The following is a 23,674-nucleotide window of genomic DNA, read 5'->3' as shown; positions in this document are numbered from 1 at the left end:
TCTCTGGGTCTAAAAATCTCTAGAGTAGAAGCTGTTGCTGCTGCTTGATTACAATATGCCTTCCTCCCCTATGTCCTCCAAATAGCAAAAGAAAACCAGGCTGCCCCGGCCAACCCAAAGGGCAGCACAGCTGTCTCTGTCATTCTGAGCACCCGAGTGTTCAGATTTGGGAAAAGGAAGTGGGAGGGGGAGAAAGAGGAAGAGAAGAAGAGAGAACAGCTTGAGAAGGACATATCTGGTCCTTTCTTGAAATCTGTTAAAAAATTAGCACTTCCTGGGGATGCCATGAGGTGGTCAATCACCTATCTAGGAATTAGGATTCAAGCCCGCTCTCCTTTTTTTGGGCACTGAGCTGAGAAGTAATTCTTGCTCCGGAAGGACTGGTGACACAATCTCTAGGCATCGTCAATGACCAAACTGAGCTGTGGTGGCTGGGCCTTGGGGTCTAAGGGCGCAGCCAGAGCTGGGGAGGGTGGGCTCCCTCTCTCGGGCATGAGCAGCTGCTGCCTGGGGGTGATGCCCAGGGCTGCCTTCCCTGGAGCTTCTCCTTGGGGAAGGGCACCTGCTCCTTGACGGGACAGGGCTGTGCCACCAAGACTCGGGGACCTGCAGGGGAAAGGCTTCTGAAGCTGACACCTGCTCCTTGTGCCTTCCTGGGTCCCTCAGGAGCCACGAGGATCTTGTCTTGTCCTCAGGCTATAAGAGCTCTCTAGTAACTACCCATCCCTGTCCTCTGAGACCTGCTCGTTGATGGGTGTCACATAGCAGAAATGAGAGGTCCTCTGGGTTAGTGGGTGCATCAGAGCTTCTAGCTGCCATGCCGACCGCCCTCAGGGCAGCTTTCTGGGGGCCTCTCTTTTCATATGGTTGGGAGTCGTGGTGGTTGACGTGGAGAGAAGATAGTACAAGGTCAGTAGAGTTTGGTATTTTATTTTGCTCTTATGAAAAGGGTGCCAGGCCCAAGCCTGTCTTTCCTGAAATAGTTTTACTTAGGAATACAATTCTGGGATCCCTAAGGTTAGCCATCCCACTAAGAAATTTTGCATACCCACTTTTATAGCCATTGACCTTATTTCTCTGATAACACTTAAGGGCCTGGTCATAACCTTCTTACCCTACAATACAAAGACAAAACAAAAAAAAACCATGGTCTTTGGAGAAGCAGCCATGAGTTAGAGCCAGGCTGGTCACACACTACCTTTGTGAACTTAGGCAAGTTACTGAACATCTGGCTTCAGTACCATCATTAATAAAATAGAATGTCTCTCATCAGCCACATAAGAGACACAATAAAACATTAGCTTCCTCTAGACACTCATGGCAACTTAAGATCACTAATTCTTCTAGGAGACAAGGAATCTTACTCTTTTCCCTTTGTTTTGAGATCATGAGATCGTAAAATAGTTTGCATCTACTTTTGATTTTTTTTTTCTTTCTTCTTTAAAAAAATATTTTAAAAGCATGTCATCCTTGTGCAGGGGCCATGCTAATCTTCTCTGTATCGTTCCAATTTTAGTATACTGCTGCCGAAGTGAGCACCTACTTTGGATGTCTACAATCACCCGGTGATACAGAGATAATCCCTGCACAGATTGCTTTACAGGTAAGGAAATTAAGGCTAAATGACATAGTCATTGAGGAATGGGCCTTAAATCTCTCAAAACTGTGAATTCATTTTATCATAAAAATATAAAGCTTGTTTTTCCTTTTCTTTCAGAGACAGGGTCTAACTCTGTTGCCAACGTTAGAGTGCAGTGGCATGATCATAGCTCACTGCTGCCTTGAACTGCTAGGCTCAAAAGATCCTCCTGACTCAGCCTTCTGAGTAGCTAGAACCACAGATACATGCCACCAGGCTTGACTAATTTTCATTTTTATTTTTGTACAGACAGCGTTTTGTTATGTTGCCCAGGCTGGTCTCAAACTCCTGGCCTCAAGTCATTCTCCCGCCTTGGCCTCCCAGAGTGCTGGGATTATAGGTGTGAGCCACTGTACCTGACCCCTAAGCTTTTTTTTTTTTTTTTTAAGGTATATTATTAGAGATGTAGAAATGGAAGCCATGAGATTAAACAGTTCCCCACTCACCTAGAGGACCTCTCATCTCTCTTTTCTACTGTATGACGTTTCTGCCATTTGTCATGCAATTAATTAGAAAAAGGCAACCGGCCGGGCGCGGTGGCTCAAGCCTGTAATCCCAGCACTTTGGGAGGCCGAGACGGGCGGATCACGAGGTCAGGAGATCGAGATCATCCTGGCTAACACGGTGAAACCCCGTCTCTACTAAAAAATACAAAAAACTAGCCGGGCGCGGTGGCGGGCGCCTGTAGTCCCAGCTACTCGGGAGGCTGAGGCAGGAGAATGGCGTGAACCCGGGAGGCGGAGCTTGCAGTGAGCTGAGATCCGGCCACTGCACTCCAGCCTGGGCGGCAGAGCGAGACTCCGTCTAAAAAAAAAAAAAGAAAAAGGCAAAGCCAGGATTCAAACCCAGATACTCTGGTAGCTATTTTGTAGCATTTTCACTTAATCTTTAACAGTTCATTGTCCCCATTTATATGATAAATAGGGTCAGAGATAGTAAACAACTTTAATTCTCATAATGTAACAGTAGAACATAGAATTCATCTTGGATCTGCTGTTTTCCAAAGCCCATGATTTTCCATCTTAGGCGACCACAATCCGAGGACCTTTCTGCACAGCAGGAACACAGAGTAACACAAGGAATCTCCACCAGATTTCAGCATCCTCGAGTTCCAATCCCAGTTGTTCCACTAAATCTGGGTCAGTTACTTGGCCTCCCCGAACCTCAGGTAGCGGGCGGTAATGTTCCCCCTGCCCTATCTTCAATATTAGAGGACAGTGGGTTGAGATGGGCATGGGGGTTTGTGCTGACAACAGCCATGCACTTGGAATCTCTCCTGGGCTCTTGAGGAAAACTCTATTCCTTATTCCTTCTTTTTACATGGCAGCAGCAGAGTACTAAATACCTCCCCAGAGAGCTCCAATTGCTTGAATTTGTGTTAATGTTACTTCCTGTACGTTGGTATTTGTATTTTTCAAAGCAAGGGGAAGACCAGGGAAAGAGTCCATGAGGCAGAGCTGGGGAAAAGTGCCAGGTCTGGAAGAAAAAGATCCTCTTGTCCTTAAGCTGGGAAGCCAGAGCTTCCCATTCCAGACTTCTGCACAGGTCTGTAGGGGAAAGAGCCATGGCCCTCTAAGGTATTTATTCTATCCTGTTCTAGAAAGGGAGCTCACCACCTCAGAAAAATTGATCAGGAGCGGAGCAGTGAGTTCAGCAGTGTCCTGCCTTGAGTGAAACGGTCCATTCATCGTGTAAAAGCTCTGCTGCTGGCTCTGTGTCTTGGATTGGCATCCCCTGGAGTTTGATTTGTTGATATAGGAGGGACAGGAAAAAGCCCATCATTACCTAGAGAATATGGCAAGAAAGAGGTCCCATGTGCTGCCCAAGAGGGATCCTGGGCACAGCCACGGCACACTGGCCGCAGGCCAGATTTAGATTTCCTGGATTGTAGGAATCACGTGGGCTCCCTGTCCTCCACCCATCTGGGGACCTTAAAAGGAAGAAACCTAGCTTTGCAAAGTACATGGCTAGGCCCTGGATTTCCACAAGAAATACAGATGGCTTAAAAATGTTGGAATTCTGTGATAACTTGGTTTACTTTAATACAGTATATTTTTTAATGTATTAAATTAGCAAGGATTTTTTCCCCCTATTACAAGTCAGGATAGTGGTTTCTGGAGAGAAAGGGGAGATGGTTAGTCACTGAAAGGGGACAGGATGGGGACCTCTGAGAGGCTGGAAATGTCCTGTCCAGTAACTTGGGTCTTGTTACACAGGTGTGTCTATTTTGTGGAAATGCGTCAAACTATCACAGTAATGATCTGTGCAGTTTTCTATGTATGTTACTCTAAAAGAAAATTTTCTTAAAATTAAGGCATTTTTGGTTTTAGTGTTTTAACAAGAATGAACACCCAGTGCTAGAGAGGCTGCAACGAAATCATGGTGAGACCAAAGGCTGTCATACATCTTTAGAGCGGTGGAGCCAATATAAGTCATGAGCTTTGGTACTGTTCATATTCTTTGTCCTATACTTTTGGAAGTCTCTTAAATATCCCAGAACACAGATGAATATTTATGTACCAACAAATCCATCACAGTGTAAGCAAAAGTTGAAAACATGCTAAATGTTAAACAACAGAGAAAATAAGGGTATATTTATGATAAAGTGTTATATAGTCATTAAACTGAACACTTAATAAGTGCAGTTTCCCATGCAATTAAGAAGCAGAATGTAAAATTTATGTTTCTTTAGTTTCAACTATATTAAAGCACTTGGAGTCTCATAGTAAAGAAAGACCTGGTTTTTCTTAAGAAACAACATTAAGTATATCTTTAAAAGCTCAGTAAATAAGCTAGAAGTTACTTGCTTCCTGAACAAACCTGATGATTGGGCATTATAAAAACCCCGCCCCCGCACACTGCCAATGAAAATATAAAATGCGGGAGCCACTTTGGTCAGTCGTTTGGTAGTTCTTCAAGCGGTCAAACATGGAGCTATCATATGACCCAGCCATTCCACTCCTAGGGATATACTCAAGAGGAATGAAACATACATCCACACAAAAACTGATACATGAATGTTGACAGCAGCATTAATGGCCCAAAAGCAGAAACCACTCAAATGTCTGTCCACCAATGAATAGATACACACAAAGTAGTATATTCATCTAATGAAATATTATTTGCTAATAAAAAGAAATGAAGCCTGATTATGTGTCGTGACCTAGATGAAACTGAGAAACACTGTGCTAACTGAAAGAAGCACTGTATGATTCCATTTATAAGAAATATCCAGAACAGGCCAGGCCGGTGGCTCATGCTTGTAATTCCAGCACTTTGGGAGGTCGAGGAGGGCAGATCACTTGAGGTCAGGAGTTCAACACCAGCCTGGCCAACATGGTGAAACCCCATCTCTACTAAAAACACAAAAATTAGCCAGGCGTGGTGGCGCATGCCTATAATCCCAGCTACTCGAGAGGCTGAGACATGACAATCGCTTGAACCTGGGAGGCAGAGGTTGCAGTCAGCTGAGATCATGCCACTGCACTCCAGCCTGGGCGACAGAGTGAGACTCCATCTCACACACACACACACACACACACACACACAATCCAGAACAGGCAAATCCAGACACAGAAAGATCAGTGGTAGGGTTGGGGAGAAATGGAGAGTAGCTTCTAATGAGTACAGTCTTTTGGGGGTGGGGAGAGAATATGGAAATGTTATAACATTGATTGTGATAGTTGCACACTCGGTGACTTCTGTGACTAAAAATCATTGAATGGCACTTTCAATGGGTGAACTGGATGGTATGTGAATTATATTGCAGTAAAGCTGTTAAATACACACACACACACACACACACACACACACAGTAACTAGTAACTCACTCACTCACTCACTCTGTCTCCTCCCCTCTCTGGATAACACAGAAATGTGCATACAAACCTTCAAACCTTGCAGCCCTTACTCCGCCCCTGCCTTTTGGTGGAGGTGGAGGAGGGCTTCTGCCGAGTCTCACACCTTCAGCCTGGTCTCATTCCTCATCGTCCCATGGGATTCATCCTCACCACTTCAGTTCCTGGGGTCTCATGATGGGAAACAGGGGTAGCAAAGGCCAGAAAGAAGCACAATGGAGGATGGTTTCCTGAACCCTCCCTGAAAACCAAAGTGGCTGAAGGAAACAGCAGCAGACCCATGAGAAGCAAGGGGCTTTTGGCCGGGTGCAGTGGCTCACGCCTGTAATCCCAACACTTTGGGAGACCGAGGCGGGTGGATCACTTGAGGTCAGGAGTTCGAGACCAGCCTGGCCAAAATGGTGAAACCTCGTATTTACTAAAAATACAGAAATTAGCCAGGTGTGGTGGCGTGCATCTGTAATCCCAGGTACTCAGGAGGCTGAGGCAGGAGAATTGCTTGAGCCCAGGAGGCAGAGGTTGCAGGCTGCAGCGAGTCAAGATCACACCACTGCACTCCAGCCTGGGTGACAAAGTGAGACATTAAAAAAAAAAAAAAAAAAAAGAAGAAGAAAGGGGCTTTTGAGAAGTACTGCTAAAGGACCACAATTCCCCTCATGGCACATGTAATCTAAGGAATTCAATAGAACTTTGTTATATTGAAATTACTTTTGTTTTTCAATGGACCCCTCAGATTAAACCACATGGCTGTTTTGTAATCGCATGCACTGAAAGTTTACACCTTAAACACATATCTTCTTGACACGATTCCCATTATCTTATATATACACGGTATATACAAGGAGAAAGCAGCCAGAAATGCCGTGGGCTTTGGCTTAACAAGACAGAAGGGCAAAGCCGCAGCTGGTAAAGTCATGATTGTTGAAAGGTTCTGTATGATAAAATGTTAAATTTCCTCAAAGTCATAGGATTATGGAACTCTCTTCTTCATGCTTACCTGTACTTTCCAAGTTTTACATGAACAATGAACGTCTAGTAGGTAAACCACTAATGAAGTTTCCTTAGTGCTACGGCCACACTTGAGTGCTACTGAATAGTAGATCCTGTGGAAAAGTATAGTAGAACCAGAGAATAGAATGTCTTAGGTCAGAGCATATTGAGGTTTCCAGCAACCTAAGCTTGAATGAGAGTCCCGGCCTCTGTGAGTTGGTCCCAAGGCCCATGGTCAGTGCTCGCCTCCAGCTCCAGCTTCCCGTCTGGGAGAGGCCTTGATTTCCAAGAGCTGAGCTCTAGATTTTGGAGATTTTCTATGGACAGCACAGACTCAAGAACCAAAGTACTATGTCAGGAGGCTAGATCTGACTTCTAAACCTGTTCAGTTACCAGAGAGATGAGTAACTCCCTTACTCATAAAGGGAGCGATGGTTAAGGGAACTAGAAACATTTAGACTGAAGACTTAGAAGTGGCCAATTAACTTCAGAATGGTAGAGGGTCAACACCTGGGAGAGCCCTAGGGGACAGCCCAAGGATACCCCTCCCTGAAGTTAGAGGGAGGCAAGTTTCTTGGTTTAGGAAGATTATTCCAATTCCAACTAACAGAGATGCCCACCCCTGAGTGGACTGCCTCCTGACACTGTCCCACCTTCACTAGAAGCTGGATCTCACTGCTTCAGATGCTCAGAAAGCCCTTCAGTTATCAGGAAAGGGCTGGACCAGATCTTCCCTGCCATCTCTCTACCCCGACCTCCCGATTCCACAGTACAGGGCTCCTTACACCGATTTCAGTTTATCTTTTATCAGAGCATGTTCCCTTACAGTCCCCAGACTAACATGCAGCTCCAAAAGAACTGTTGATTGCCAGTCCCTGAGCCGAAAGTGTCTGTTTCTGGAACTCAGTGTTCAGCCATTGTGACACCATTCAGGGGCTGCTGCCCTCTTGTGGAAATGAAGAATATGACTGCTTAGAAAAGAAATTAGATGCATTTGGAGGCTACTGTCTGTACACACATTCCCATCTTACCTTCCCCTAAAAGCTTAACTTTTTAGTGTAGGCCCTGAAGTTCTTAGGTCCAAAGTCAGGGCCTTTGGTTTACGTTCACGCTACCATTCTGTCCACCAGGATACGGAACTTTAGCCACAATACAAAATCCTGGTTTCTAGCAAGATTGACATTTGTGAACGCCATTTTGATGCGTGGAATGGCCGTTGGATGTTAACATCATGCTTTGGGAAAAGCACTAGCCCAGGTTTAAAGACCCAGGTTCCAGCTCATGTTCTGCCATTCCCTTGTGACCCTGGCCAAGCCATTTTCTAGTTGCATCTGCGGATAAAGGGCTATGTGACCACTGTTACCTGTTAGATTTAGAAAATGCTCTAGTAGTTTGGAGATGAAATTCTTTAGAGAACAGTGGCATATCACATGTGCACTACTTGTAGCTGCTAACCACAGCAAACAGCCATGGGCTTGATTCTAGGTTAGGGTCCCTCAGGCTCCTACAAAGGAGACCGAGGCATTGTTCACGTGTGCCTCAGCCTCAGGGGGAGCCACGGTCAGATGCTTTGCTTTTCCCTTAAGTAGAAATGTGGCAGACTGTTCAGGGAGGCTCCCACAATTCCTCGCCTTCACACGTGTCTGAAAAACATTTACTAAGTTTTCTGGACGAGTTTGGCCACTAGCTCAGGATGCAAAGCTCTGTGACCCATTAGTGACTGGAAGCGATTTCTCATTGTTTCCAAACATCAGTCACCCGCTCCTTGTTACCACTGCAGGGCTTCATACGGAGGAGGGGGCAGCTGGGGACACCACATGGTTTGCCTGAGTGTGAGGCAGGTGTTCAACCCCAAACTGGAAAAATGGCTCGAAATAAAACTACAGTTGGTAGCTGAGTAAGGAACATGACTGTTTCATTTAAGAAAACTCACTTCCTTCTACTTAAGTTGCCCCACAAAGGATAATTTTCCCTCAAGAACTGCCTTCCCAAGTTTTTCTGGTTGTAGTCTCTAAATGCTATTTTAAATGTAGTCTGGGGAACTATTTTCTGTTGGCTCCTAATACTGAATTAAGCTAACTTTCCCTTACGAGAGTAACAGAAAATTTCAAGAGCACAGGATGCTCTGTTGACCTCAGACGATTTGTACCCCCACACTTGGTAAAAATAAAACATCTTAGCGAGGTATTTATGACATTAGTCTGAAAACATTTTTTCACTTCCATGAAATCTTACACAACGAAGTGGCACTCCACTGCAAGGATAAATGCTGAATGAGTCACTCAGCCTGACCTTTGAGGACACTTGGCTTCCTAACAGGTCTTTTCATTAGGGCTTATTCCGGTATAAAAAGGCTCCTTAAGAAAATGTTTTCACTAAAAAATAAGTTACAAACTAATAAGAGTGCTACATAACCAACAAATCCTAAGTATTATGTAAGAGTAATAAGGCAAATTTATCTTAAAAAAGGTTTACTAATAACAGTGGCCTGCTACGGACCAGGCACTGTCCTAGCGTTTTACACACACAAATCTCCAATCCTTACAATAACCCTAAAAGGCATAAAAAGCAGACAAGCAGACTCAAATTTGCTGAATAACTAAGCAAGGCCATATAGTACTGGCAGAATCAGAAAGAGAACTCAGGTCTACCAAGTTCTCCTTATGATTAAGCTTTTTCCTCTACATCTCCTGAAAGCTGCCTTGAACTGGAGTGGGGAGAAATGAGAGGCTCCATGACAGCACGCCCTGTGCTTTCACCAGGTTTCTGTATACACTGGACATCCATGTGAGATTTCATGTGAAACAGGTTTTGGCTTGCTTCAAGCTGTGTTTCACTATTTAGTGCCCTCTTTCGCTCACAGCAGATGGGCTCTACAGGTCCTGACAAGGTCTGAAATGAGGAATGCTGGGGAGCACCTGTAGGAACACTCAGCCCTGGATCAAAGTACAGCACGCTGTAAGGGACGGTACTGAAAAGAGCGGCAAGGGCAGTCTGGAAGCCTTGTCCCTACAACACAAGGGCTGGTTCCCAATCCTGGTTATGATGCTCAGAGCTGTGAACTGAAGAGACGCGTGATTACACATTTGCTTGCTGCTTTCCTCGTTAGAAGATACAGAGTCACTTTAGTTAACTTCCATTTAATTTAACATTTATTTCATTTTATATCCAGATGTCACATTTTCTACATTAAAATATAATCATGCTGACTCCCCCCACCCCCACCCCCTCAAAGAAAAAAGTGAAGAACTTTACACAACATGAAAGATGGAATGCACGGAGTAGGGAAGTCGCTATTGCACAAGTAACAACGAACACAGAGAGACCAAACAGGACACATGGCAGAACTGCATAGAAGATCGCTCAGGGCTCACGTTCAGGAAGGCGCAGGAATTCAGAGAACTCTAAAGCTTGGAAATGCTATCGTTTGTGCCACAAAGATTACCCTGAAAAGGTAGAGAGAGGTCAAAAAGCAGAACAAAATTGGGGATTTTCAAAGGCTGCTCTCTAACAGAGTTTAAAATATCCGTAAACGTAAGTGCGTTTGCTCCCCACCTTGCCTTCGGCATCTGGTAAACACTTTAGAAACTGAAACCACTGTTAGTATGTCAGAATGCAGAAAGGCTGTAGGTTTTTCTTTCTTCTTATCTTGTACCCCAAACAACAACTCTATTAGCGATTTTAATCACGTGACTCCTCTGCTTGGAACTCCAGTAAGGATCGCCAAGACAAGGGGCCTCACTGCTACCTGACAGACACCAGCTGTGCAAAAGTTGCAGGATTCTGTGTATTATTTGGAGAGGGAGAGCTGTAAGACACAGGAATCCCAATACATATGTACTAAAGAGAAAAAGAAAACTGCTTTCACTCATCTATTCATTATACAGGAAAGAGCAAGTAGACAGTCAAAACCATCTGCTTCGAGCATCAGCACAGCCCAGCAACACAGGCACACCAACAAACCGAAAGCACACACTCAGGAAAGAGCCTCTTGGCCCTTCTCAAAGGAGACTTCTTTTAGACCGGATCTTGCCCCTAATGTAGAGACCAAAGCATTATAACTTCAGAGACTGGTACTCTTGAGGGAGTTGAGAGGTAAGGTCTAAGAGACCCAAATAATGAGACCGTTATCAGGTAACTAACTACTCCACTATGTACAATACATACAGCAATAAGAAAACGCCACTCCATCCCTGCAGCTACTTTAAACATAGCACTGAGGACCCAGGTTTTCTGAACGGGATATTTTAAGGTCTGTTAGCAGTTTAAAATGTTGCAACACTGGCACAATATGTTACCTATTCTTTGTTTTTAATTACAGGGTAACACAGTAAACTCCAACACAAAGGTGGGGATTGGGGAGCGCAAAAGGAATAAAGAAAATAGAACCAGTATTTCACAAGAGTGTGGAGCAGTGCAGAAGCGGCAGCTAATGCTTCGCAGAGTCTCGAGGGTAAAATTCGCTGAGGGTGCTCTGAGGGATTCTCTTCAGCATTTCTTTGGGGAAGATTCGGAGCAGCTGCCAGCCAATGTCCAAAGTCTCAAAGACAGTGCGATTTTCGTAAGGACCTTAAAAAATTGAGATTGAATTAATAAATGCAAATGACTTCCAACTTAGCAGTGTTATTCAGTATGTATTGTTACATGACTAGCAGTGTATTAAATATATATTAGAAAAAAGGTTGGGACTCCCAAGACTAAATGAGAAGGAGTGAGGAAAAGAGGACACAGACGGTGAGCATCATAAGGAACCAGAGAAGCGGAAGAGGCGGCTGGGCTGAGACAGGGAACAGTCTTGCGGGAGAGGATGGGGAGATAGATCTGAGATTTGACAACTGGGTAGCACACTTGAGCAATGGAAACTAGAATCAATGTTTTGTCCAGAGGTTAGTGAGAAAAGTCTCCCTAGCACAGAAGGTTCACACAAGGAGAAAAGGCTGAATTTGAAGGCAACTAACACAGATGCTCAGAAGGCCACAAATGCCAGTCAAGCACCTGAATACACGCAACCCTCTCCAGAGCATCACTAGCTGAAGGTCAGTGGTTTTCCAAGTTGTTAAAATTATTTTTGGTGGCAGAATCATCCTTATCCCCACACATAAATCTTATTCTTTGATTCCAAGGCTGGAGGTCTGGGTTCTTCTCTCTAGATGAAAACTTTATTTTGTTTAAGATATTCAGGTTCTGCATTAAAAACATTCCAATAATATGAATATTTTGGGGATTTGAATAATAATGTATCATATAACTGGAAAGGTGCACATCCTGAGTGTATGGCCTGATGCATTTATTCCAAAGTAAACACACCTGCTGTAACCACCACTGATGTTAAGAGAGTATCACTAGCATTAGCAGGGGTGATGGGAGAGACCAAGCAAAAGAGCTTGAAAATCCTGCCTATGCTACGTCATAAAAACCATTACAGGTTTTTTTAGTAGAGGGACAACCAATAAAATTAGTAATATATTTACCCTGGCAATGGCACACAGGGAGTCAAGGAGACTGGTGAAAATGTTGGCACCAATGGCCAAGGGTGATGGGACAAAGGTTTGGACTAGGGCCTTTGGACTCAAGAGTGGTCAGAGACCGGCAGCTTCAACATCACCCAGGAATTCACAGAAATGAAAAATCTCTGTCCCCACCAAGGTCTGCTCCATCTGAATCTGCATTTTAACAAGATTTCCAGCTGATTCAAAAGCATATTACAGTTTAAGAAATACAGGACTAAGGTATTATAATGGAAATAAAAACCGAATAGGGTAAGATATTTCAAAGGAAAACAACACAAATTAGTAAATAATTGATCACGGGAGAATAAGCAAAGAAGGTTAAGAATAATGCCCAGTTACTGAGCTTGGGTTAATGGAACAATGATTATACCAGAGGTAGATAAAAATTGAAAGGGCACTGCTAGGCAGGTCACTTGGAAAAAGCAAAAACACTGGTCCGAGTACACTGAGCCTCAGGGGATGGTGGCATAAACAACAGTGGTGTTCCTAAGGCGGCTGGAGGTGTGGAATCAGAGGTCCGGACAGCGGGTGAAGGCCCACACACTGTAGAGCCACAGCAGAGTGAAAAGTGGGCACTGGGAGGGAAAGCAGAAACAACAGGTAACGGAGCTTTCCCGATTATTAACAATTAAGAGGCAGGAAGGTAAGAAATGAGAAAAAGAGATGAATATGGATGAATCAGGAAAGTGCCAAGCCCCAAATGTCAAAGCAGATCATTGCTAAGAAGTCAGCAGCAAGGAGAACTGGCAACGAAGCTGCACAGCAGAGGGCCTGGGAAGGAGGATTCAGAAGCGCGATGGAAGAAGGAAAACAGTGAGATGGTAGCTAAGTAACTGGAAAATCAAGTCAAGATCTTCCCAAGGTATTTAGAAGGAAGAGGAGAAGCCAGAGGGTTAAGGCAGGCAGGTGACAGAGCCTCTTCTCTAACCAGAGAAATAACTGTATAGAAACCAATGAGAATTCCCTCCGGCTTGGAAAGCAGTTTTCAAAATTACACACAAGGCGTTTTATGTTTGTAAGACAACAGTCATCTTACCCTGAGCAATAAAGTTCCTCTCAAACTTCTGCAGAAATTCCAAGTAGAGAAGATCATCTGAGGTAAGGGCTTCTTCTCCAACGACAGCTTTCATGGCTTGTACATCCTTCCCAATAGCATAGCACGCATACTAAAGAAAAGAAAGGCTCCCATCAGCAGAGAGAGGCTCTCAAAATGTTCAGTCATCTGGGATATAGGAATGTACTGCTCCAGTTTTCCTCACAAGAGCCCATAGAAGGAATTTACAAAATCAATTCACATAAAATTCATATGAAAGTACCAGAAGGACTATATTCTCACTCAGAAAGGAGTTTTCAGGCATACAATACACAGACACTCCTAATGCTCTACAAAAAACACACTTCTTCAATGTTAATGAGCTCAAAATTTATAGACCACTTGAAAATCAGAACTCATAAGGAGAAATCCATCTTGAAGTTCTAGTAAAAAAAAAATCTGTGATATCACTAAGTTTACCACTTCTACTTTATGGCCATAGTATTTTTCTTTATTTGTGTTAGTGTACAATCTTATATGACTATAAAAATCAAGGATTTCAGAGACTACATAAAACTGTACACTTTAGTGTTCTGGTGATGGCTTAATATGTTGAGCAAGAAAGAGGTGAGAGCAACCTTTCAGGAATACTCTATAATTAACACTAAAATCGCTAATAAAAAATTTAAACAACCTCATTGCTTGGCTTTTAATTTGGAAACATGATAGCATTAGACATGGGTTTCAAGCTAATCTTGATCATCAGCATCTATCCTTATGAGAAAAGGCTGCTGTGGTTCTAATGAATGATTATGTATTTCATATCAAGTCTACACTAAAATTCCATGTGGATGGGAAAAAGTGGTAAGGGTGAAAGACAGGAGGTGCAAGACAGCAGAAAGGCATCCATTTTTTTCAAACACCGTTCTTAGAAGAATGTACGTACCAGCTGGTTAGATACATCGGCATGATCCTTCCTGGTCATCCCTTCTCCAATAGCAGACTTCATTAACCGTGATAGTGAGGGCAGCACATTGATAGGTGGATAAATCTTGGGTAGAATGAGAGGGGAAAAAATACTATATTTAAGTACAATACTCAAGTTTTACAAAAAGCATTTGAAATTCATTATTACATCTTAAATCACAGAAAACTGCTGCATTTGTCTCCTAGATGGATTCTACTGTCTCTTCCTGGGAAGAAAAGGTAGCAAGGAACACTTTATGGCACAGTATTTCTTTCAAGAATCAAATCCAACAAAGTCTCATCTGTAACACTGTACAAGACTATTTTAAAAAACTAAACTTTCAACATCTGTTTGGTAAGTACTACCACATTATTGAGTCAAAATGGTCTTCTGAACTGACTCAAAAAATTATATACGAAATAAAAAGATTAACAGTAATTCCTAAAAGCTGATTTTAGCAGCATCTACTAGAAAAGCATGGAAAAGTCATTTTTTTCTATTAAAAACAAGATTGGTAGATGATACCATTAAGGAACAGAATTCCCAAAAAAGCTGTTGGAGGCAAGTGACTCCATTTTAAGACACAATAAAGAAAAGTGACGATTCTTAATTCTGGTGCTCTGCCCACACCAGAATTTAAGATAACAGAAATGACAATTTTATAGCCACATTAAAAACAATTCAAGTTGATACTAAGGAAAGCAATTCCCAAAAGCAAAATCCAAGTCACTAAAGAGTAATGGATGAGCAAGCCTGCAAGTTTCAGAGCACTGCTCGCGTCCAGTACCTGTCTGTTGTGTAGCTGTCTGTCCACATAGATCTGCCCCTCTGTAATGTAGCCAGTCAAGTCCGGGATTGGGTGAGTGATATCTACCGGAGGAACAGTCGACGTTAAGCATGGCACATTTAGGTTATGAGTTTTACAGTGGCCATCTCCCAGAACCAAACCCACAAGAAGTCCATCTGTACTACCTGTAACATTACTTAGAAGAGTGTTGTTAGAGTCATTTTCTGTGATGCTGCAAATGTTCCGTGTCTGTGCTGTGCAGTACGGTAGCCATTGGCCTAATGTGGCTATCTAACACTTGAAACATGGCTAACAAAACTGAAAAAACTTAATTTCAATTATTTAATTTTAGTTAACTTGAACTTAAATAGCCAAATGTGGCTAATGGCAACTATACTGGCCAGCTGAGTTTGGTTGCAGCAGTTAGATGCGTGTTGGCTCTATGAGGCAAACTGGCTGCATTCATAAAAAATACTCTCTCCCCTAGGTAAGTGCTCTCCCCTCTCAATACAGGTCAAGTTTCATTTTAAACCCGAAGTTCCCTTACAGAAATTTGCCAACCTGATGTATACTGAGAACACTCTTAGTTCATAAGCTATGTCAGATGGATACACAACATTTCACAATGCAAAATGTAGGCATGTAACACAGAGAAGTAAACACTAGCCAGGCTGCACGAAAAAGGTCACACAAAGCAACACATTTCCAAATCTGTTAAATTACATCATTTTGTAGCTACTCCCCTGGAACAAATCATTTTCACGTCAGAGGCAGTACAGAGTAACAGTGTGAATTATGAACTCAAACTGGGTCCTAAATCTATCACTTGCTAACCTCAACAAATCATTTTACCTCCCTGTGCCTCAAACAGCATCTGCCTCAAAGTTGCTATGAGAAGCAATGAGTGAATATTTATAAAGCACTCAGAACAGTGCTCAATTACAGTAATAACTTACTGTAATTTGTAAAAGTGTTGTTGAAAAACTGAAATAAGGACAAAAAGGCAATACAGGAGAGGAATTCTAAACAGTTGTACCCCAGGAGCCACCCTGAGCACACACGCAGACAGGCATTGGAAAGTCATTTTTAACCAGCCCTTGGTTAAAAAATCTAAGTCTTGTGGAGCTTACTACCTGTACTCCTCATGCGGCACTTAACATGGCCATCTTAAATTACCGGGGCACACACATAAAAAACATCCCCAGTTAGACTGAGTAACTTACAGTAAGTAGAGATCATAAATTCTTTTCAAAAATTCTTTACATTTAGAACAGTGTCCTGCAAACAGCAGACACTCAATAGTACCTAATAAATGAAAGTTAAAAACTTAAATTATGAAGAAAATTGCTTTTCCTCCACAAAAGGATAGTAACTATGGGTAACTTTCAAATGAAAAATGTTTTATTTAGCCACAAATAACCAAGATAAACTCTTAGGGGATGTGTTCTCAAAATAATTTCAACTCGAAAAGAAAGATGGGTCTTCTCTCTCCTTAAAAAGGTTAGATGTGTTATAATCCAAATACCAAAACTTACCATCATTAGGCATGGTAAGAATAGGGATTTGAGTAATCGAGCCGTTTCTCCCTTCCACTCGCCCAGCGCGTTCATATATTGTGGCTAAATCTGTATACATGTAACCTGGGAAGCCTCGTCGACCAGGAACCTCTTCCCTGGCTGCTGAAACCTGACAGCAGGTCAAGGAGAAGAATATCACATACCAGATTACAACGAGCTTGGTTAGAACACGTTTGTCTGAACATGCCGAAGTACAAAGTTGAAAATCCCATCATGTTCGTTTTAAATACTGTCCTTAAGAATGATTTAGAAAAATCTCCCCGCAACATGAATTCAAAGTATTCCGTAACAAAAATGTTGACAATGGGGGACCACAAAGTTTTTGCTAAACTCATACTGCCATAATGTAAGTTTTCAAATAGTTTGCTAGAAGAAAATCTGTTTGCAATTTTATAAAACAAAGGAAGTTAATTTTAAAACAGAAAAGATTGTTGGTTCACAAGATTTATTCCACGTGGTAGAACTAGCTATATTTATCTAACCTAATCCCAAAAAGGTCAAAAGGGAAGGAAATGTACACCAGGAATCATCTGCTGTGCTTTACAACATTATTTAATTTAATCCTCACAGCAACCCTATGAGGAAGGCGTTACCTCCAATTTACAGTTGGAATCAAGGGTCAGAAAAATTAAACAATTTCTGAGGGTCACAAAGTCAGGAGTCCATTCCACTGCACAAAACAAGAATGGTGATAAACGATCTTTCCCTTAGAGACATGGATACTAGACTACAGGCGTGCATGTTAACCTACAATCAACTAGAACCCTAAAGCATTATGAAATGCAACTTCTAAGTGCTACTCTGATATCTTCAAAGGAGCGTGCTACAGCAGTGCTCCTCACAGCGCGGTCTGCAGACCAGCTGTTATCAACGTGCAATGATCACAGAGAAAGTAAGATAAGCACTTAGAAACTTTCAGGGCAATCTGGCAGAATAATTTTATGCCTGTTGAATCTAATAATTTTAAAATTTGCATTTGTAAATTATATATCTATTTAAAACTTCACTTTTCTAATAACTCATCTTTATTGTATTTTACAAAAGTATTGGTCTGTGATGGATGGGGGAGAAAAGTTAGTCCTTGACTAGAGTTAGTCTGAAACAGCAATATAGCAGAGTAAGATATGGTGACAACACTGAGGGAATTTTAAGAAGCGAGGTATTGATACAGCCTGTCTCTTCAGAAGTCTTTTTATGTGCTTAAAAGAGTAACTTACTCAAAATTTCAGTAACTCGTATTCGAAAAAATACCCCAAAACTTCTAGGGGTAACTGTCAAAATCTCTTTCTTGAGAGATAGGTCTCATTCTGTTGCCCAGGCTGGAGTACAGTGGCACAATCAGAGCTCACCGCAGCCTCGAATTCCTGGACTCAAGCTATCCTCCCACCTCAGCCTCCTGAGCAACTGGGATCACAAGCGTGTGTGCCACTATGCCCGGCCAATTTCTTAATATTTTGTGGAGACAGGGTCTTGCTATGTTACCCAGGCTGGTCGTGAACTCCTGATCCCAAGTGCCCCTCCTGTCTTGGCTTCCCAAAGTGCAGGGATTACAAGAATGAGCTACCGTGCATGCCCAGCCTGCTAGAATCTTAATACTGTTCCTAAACATTAGGTGTTCTGAAGAAAAAAGTGCTGAAGAGAGTACTGTCAGAGTATGGTCTTTATAATATATTAACTTCATTAAAAATGGAATTATAAAAAGAGTTAAAAATTAATAGTCTGGACAGAAACAGAACTTCCCAGGAGAGTCACTGAATAAACAGCTTGAATGATTTACTCCATTTTACAATCATTTCTTAATCCATGGAGACAGTGACAGTATGAGATACACAGGCTAACCATTTAAATCTTATCCTCTAATCACTTCTACCAAGTTGACAAAAAGGAATTATTTTCCTTTCTGATTTATTAAGCCATTCTACTAATATATGAACGGTGGAATTAAAAAACCATAATTGAAGAATAATGAAAACTTGCAAAGCGACAAGTTAACCCTGAAAATTAACCAATTTTGTTTAACGGAGGGAAAAACATGAACAAGATACCTCTCGAAGTGCTTCAGCGTAAGAACTCATGTCTGTGAGGATAACCAGTACGTGTTTCTCACATTGGTATGCCAGAAATTCAGCTGTGGTTAGAGCCAGGCGAGGAGTGATAATTCGCTCAATGCTGAAAGGGAACTTAGTAAGTCTTAGGCCACTCAAACCAAAAGACCAAAAAGAAAAGACAAAAAGAAATGATTCTGGAAACAACAGTACAATTCCCCTTTTAAAGTTTTAAATAAATTCAGGAGAGCAAAGCAATTGTTGCTTTACAAATTCTTAAGTAAGGTATTAACAGTTATTTATAAATGTCTCAAATTTCTCAGTTGTATGGTTTCTCAACACTGGGGTGGGGCGGGGGCGGGGGCAGGAAGGAGAGAGACAGGGAAGAAATGAAAGCCAGATTTTTCAGGTAAGAGGAAAAAATCATTTACAGAGAGTTGATTGTGTATTAGGTAATTTATTAAGTATGATCTCATTTAATATGCAAAACAACTCCATGAGACAAGTATCAGCTGCCACATTTTACGAGTTTCAGAACCTAAGTAATTTGCCCAATGCCAGATAAGTATCAGGAAGCAGGGCTGGACTTTAAATACAGGGTTACCTCACCGCTAGGTCCAAATGCTGTTATTACCACGTTTTACCTCCCCAACCTTAAGAAACATTTTTGATCCCGAGTCTGGGCCACAGAAAGAAATAGCTCTGTTTACTTACGTTGGGTCATTCGCCAAGTTCAAAAAGAGGCAGACATTGTCCATTGAGCCATTTTCTTCAAAGTCAGATTTGAAGAATCGGGCAGTTTCCATGTTTACCTAAATAACAATAACTTCATCAGTGCTGGGAGAAGAAAAATCCTGAACATTTATTTCTGATGAAAGCCAAGCTACAGATTTGAATTGTTCCTTCTTTTAAAATCTCAAGTATCCCAAAAGTTTTCACAAAAGCCAATAGAACAAAGAGCCGGTTTGGGGCACAAACAACGTTATTTTTAAATTTCAAATTAGTCAAATGCCAAGTTTTAGTCCTTAGTTTGGTCAAAAATGCCAGACTGCAAATTCTTTACCTAAAGAAAAATTCAACTATATATGTACAGCTTACTACATTGTTCTCATAACACAAGCAAAATTTTATATATCATACGAAAACAAAAAAATCTACTTACACCCATAGCAGCAAATACAATTGCAAAATTTTCCTCACTGTAGTCTACTACATCTTTGGATTTCTTTACCAAACCAGCCTGGCGACAGATCTGAGCTGCAATCTGATGAGCAAAGTAGAAGAATTCAGTTGAAATCTAAAATAACATTTCTACAACAAAATAACTTTTACTGTCAACTTTTTGGAATTGAATCATAAATGAAACCAGGACGTTTTAGGGGATTTATTCAAAGAAACTATTTTGTACTTTTTGCAAAGATATGCAAGAGTAAGCAAGAAGACATGTGCATAAACAAAGATTTAAGGTAACTGGATTATACAAACAATCACACTGAGTATTTATTTTGAAAATCCTTTACTTGGTTTCTCAGTAACAGTGATGCATTTAGAAATTCTTGTCTGCTATATTTCATAGCAAACCGATCCCAGTCCTCACCTCATTGTGTGGTAGCCCAGCAGCAGAGAAGATAGGAATTTTCTGCCCCCTGGCAATACTGTTCATTCCATCGATGGCTGAAATGCCGGTCTGAATCATTTCCTCTGGGTAGATTCGACATTGAGGGTTGATTGGCTGACCTAATGTATTTCCAGAAAGGAAAATTTTAACATGTTGGCACAATATTCATGAATGAAATTAGAAATCATATCAAATTAAAAGAAAAGAAAAAGCACCAGAAGACCAGAACTACATAAAGCATCTCTCTACTACCAAAAAAAAAAAAAAAAAAATTCAGTTAGTTTTCAAATACGAAACTTGAAATAATTTTTTCCTTTACTCTTTTGTAGACTCACAAAATATACAGTAATAGAATTCAAGTTCCTAAAGTAAAATAAAGGTATAGCAAATAAGAGACAAGTCCTAATGCTTTTTTTTTTGGAGACAGTCTTGCTCTGTCACCCAGGCTGGAGTGCAGTGGCTCACTCGGCTCAGTGCAAGCTCCATCTCCGGGGTTCATGTCATTCTCCTGCCTCAGCCTCCCAAGTAGCTGGGACTACAGGCGCCCGTCACCACGTCCAGCTAATTTTTTTTTTTTTTTTTTTTTTGGTATTTTTAGTAGAGATGGGGTTTCACCATGTTAGCCAGGATGGTCTCCATCTCCTGACCTCATGATCCGCCCGCCTCAGCCTCCCAAAGTGCTGGGATTACATTCGTTAACTACTGCACCGTGCCGAGAAGTCCTAATTTCAAATTCATGGTTTTACCATATACATTTCAGACACATCCTAGATATTTTACAGTATCTTAAAATATTAATACATAAAACTTTAAGATAATTTCTAAGAAAATACAATTAAATAATAAAATAATTTATAACCTATGGAGTATGTTGCTTATCTACTTTAAATGATATCACAAACACCACTCTCTATCTGGCAAAGGTACAAGACAGAGAGAGGCTATTTTATCCCACACACAGAAATCCATCTACTGTCCCTACCCATGATATCAAGGAAGTCTTCAGCCAGTACAACAGGACCTCTGTCAATGGGTTTTCCCGATCCATTGAATACCCGACCTAGAAATCAGTAACAAGACAGGACAAAGTAGATGCTGACTTTCAAACGTTCATAATTTTTAAAAGACCTTATGGAAATATGTTTAAAAGGAAACAGATCTCAGCTTAGAATGAATAATACCCATTTACCAAGCATATCCTCAGACACTGGTGTTCGGAGAATATCCCCAGTAAACTCACAGGACGTTTTCTTAGCATCTATACCTGAAGTCCCTTCAAATACCTATCAAGAAAAAGAATCAGAAGGGTAAAAGTAATTTAGATCATGGGCACTTACATTTTATTCATCTGCTAAACAGCTCTTATAAAATAAAATACACGAATGTATACTACTTTTGATATAATGAGCAAAGACATATAATAAATCAAATTGTCAACCTTCAGATCAAGGGTTCATGCTACAGGCCAAGTCTGATAAACAAGCTAAGCATGTTTTGTTTTGTTTCTTAATTTTTTAATATATGTATTTTTAAAGGGTTGTTTCAAAAAAAAAAAAAAAAAGAAAAGAAAAAGAAGGAAGAATATGTAAGAGAATTTAGTTGGCCCCACAAAGCCTAAAAGCATTACTCTCTGGCCTTTTACAGAAATCTTGCCAATCCCTGCTTTAGACTATTTTTGAGGGGAACATGTTATTGAGAAAACTGCCATTACCCATAGTGAGGTAACATTAAAAACTAGGAACTGTATGAGACAATTTAAAGGAAGAGACTCAGACAGATGCTCTTTTGGTTTCATCACATCATCACTGAATTCTGCTTTTCATCTCTCTCCTTCTACATGACTAATTTTATCCATTTAAAAAAAGCCATTTTACTAGTGTTGCTGTCGGACTAAGTGGAGCTAGGTGGCTGACACTGAGCAAGAAAACATGCAATGATAATTATTTTTCCCTGCAGCCGGTAACCAATCTCTAAAGACTCTAAAAACACTTACACAACGATCATCACAGAAAGAAACAAGTAGCGTTCCCTATGTGTCGGCAGCTAGGCAACAGTTCAGCTGGCCAGGTGAAACTTACCTGAACTACTGCCTTGGAACCACTAACTTCCAGAACTTGCCCACTTCTCTTCGTGCCATCTGGTAAGGTCAAATGGACGATTTCAGCATACCTGGGAAACTAAAGAGAAAAAAAATAAAGGATCAATAACCCACATTTTAAAAGCCCTCCAAATTACTACACATGCTCTGTCTCTACCATGGTGTGTCTGAATGTGCAACCCCCTACTCTCCACAGATACAGGTTTAGGCTGAGAGCTTTCAATATCCTCAGGTAGTTTAAGTCCTTTCAACACACATCACTGACACGTATATTAGCAAACAAAGCATAAGGTACAGAAGAAGGGTCTTAAATCCTTGAAAACATGGCAATTAAATATATTGCTTTTCCTCTGTATGCATGTTTTATAGTTTTGAGGCTACAGAAAGGTACAGATAAACATGTTCCCACCACCTAGAACTGATGATTGCTTTCTAGGTTGTGTGTATAATCAACTGTGTGCTTCAGGCGTGGTTGACAGGGGAAGAATAAAATGTTACTAAATAGGCTAGGCTCAGTGGCTCACGCCTGTAATCCCAGCACTTTGGGAAGCCAAGATGGGCATATTATCCGAAGTCAGGAGTTGGGGACCGGCCTGGCCAACATGGTTAAACCTCGTCTCTACTAAAAATCAAAAATTAGCCAGGCATGGTGGTACATGCCTGTAATCCCAGCTACTCAAGAGTCTGGGGCAGAATTGCTTGAGCTGGGGAGACGGAGGTTGCAGTGAGCCAAGATAACGCCACTGCACTCCAGCCTGGCTGACAGAGCAAGACTCTGTCTCAAAAAAAAAAAAAAAAAAAGTTACTAAATAATAGTTACTATTATAATAAGATAATGCTTAAGTCTCATCCTCAATCTAGTTCTCCTAACAAGATACATATTCCTCTAACCCATTTTTACTCTTTAAAAAGACATGTCTCCAAAAAATGTAGTTTGGTGATTTACGTAAATGGCAATTTGTTTTCCGCAATTTGTTTTCCAACTGACCTGATATTAACATGATATTCTGTCACGTTAATACTTATTTTATCAACATAATTGAAAGATGCATCATTATTCTGTGTGATGTTGAAAAAAAAAAACTGCCAATTAAACTATGATGTGCCATTGGTTGTAAGACCCTTTGGAGATATGGGCACCTTAGAATTAATGTTAAAACAGAGGATGTACAGTTAAATTAGATAATTACACTACATTTTATTTAGCAGTTCTTCTACCAGTGGAGTTTTGGGTTGTTCCAAATTTACGTGAACACAAAAATGTTACAATGAGTATTCTTGCATGTGGCTCCTCATACAAGCCAGAATTTCCCAAAGCCATTTGGTAGGCCACATACAAGCTATGCCCATTTTCTGCCAAACTAACTCTGTAAAGGAACCTTATTAATTTACAGTCTCCTTAGCAGTATAAAAAAGTATCCTTTCCATCTTTGCCAATCTACGCTTTTAAATGTAATTTTTTTTTTTTTTTTTGAGACGGAGTATCGCTCTGTCGCCCGGGCTGGAGTGCAGTGGCTGGATCTCAGCTCACTGCAAGCTCCGCCTCCTGGGTT

At 41.2% G+C, this 23,674-nt stretch overlaps 1 protein-coding gene and 1 pseudogene across 1 annotated transcript in view; both read right to left on the bottom strand.

Moving 5' to 3' along the window:
• Nucleotides 1-1,442: 1,442 nt before the first annotated feature.
• LOC116268813 lies at nt 1,443-1,538 on the bottom strand (annotated as a pseudogene).
• An 8,082-nt stretch (nt 1,539-9,620) lies between these two features.
• The window catches only part of ATP6V1B2 (ATPase H+ transporting V1 subunit B2), a 24,081-nt gene continuing 10,027 nt past the window's right edge, over nt 9,621-23,674 (bottom strand). Inside the window, exons 3-14 of the mRNA XM_003902489.4 lie at nt 22,102-22,200; nt 21,213-21,306; nt 21,006-21,083; nt 20,003-20,142; nt 19,568-19,669; nt 19,120-19,217; nt 18,406-18,529; nt 16,319-16,469; nt 14,784-14,866; nt 13,976-14,080; nt 13,033-13,162; nt 9,621-11,055 (exon numbers count right to left, since the gene is read on the bottom strand). Coding sequence (XP_003902538.2) covers nt 10,916-11,055; nt 13,033-13,162; nt 13,976-14,080; nt 14,784-14,866; nt 16,319-16,469; nt 18,406-18,529; nt 19,120-19,217; nt 19,568-19,669; nt 20,003-20,142; nt 21,006-21,083; nt 21,213-21,306; nt 22,102-22,200 — 1,344 coding nt within the window. The 3' untranslated portion in view covers nt 9,621-10,915. The remainder of the gene's footprint in view (nt 11,056-13,032; nt 13,163-13,975; nt 14,081-14,783; nt 14,867-16,318; nt 16,470-18,405; nt 18,530-19,119; nt 19,218-19,567; nt 19,670-20,002; nt 20,143-21,005; nt 21,084-21,212; nt 21,307-22,101; nt 22,201-23,674) is intronic.

The sequence above is a fragment of the Papio anubis genome, chromosome 8 (assembly GCF_008728515.1).
Source record: "Papio anubis isolate 15944 chromosome 8, Panubis1.0, whole genome shotgun sequence".
Taxonomy (NCBI): Eukaryota; Metazoa; Chordata; class Mammalia; order Primates; family Cercopithecidae; genus Papio; species Papio anubis.
Note: the sequence above shows the minus strand (reverse complement) of the source record. Positions and strands in the feature narration are given on the sequence as shown.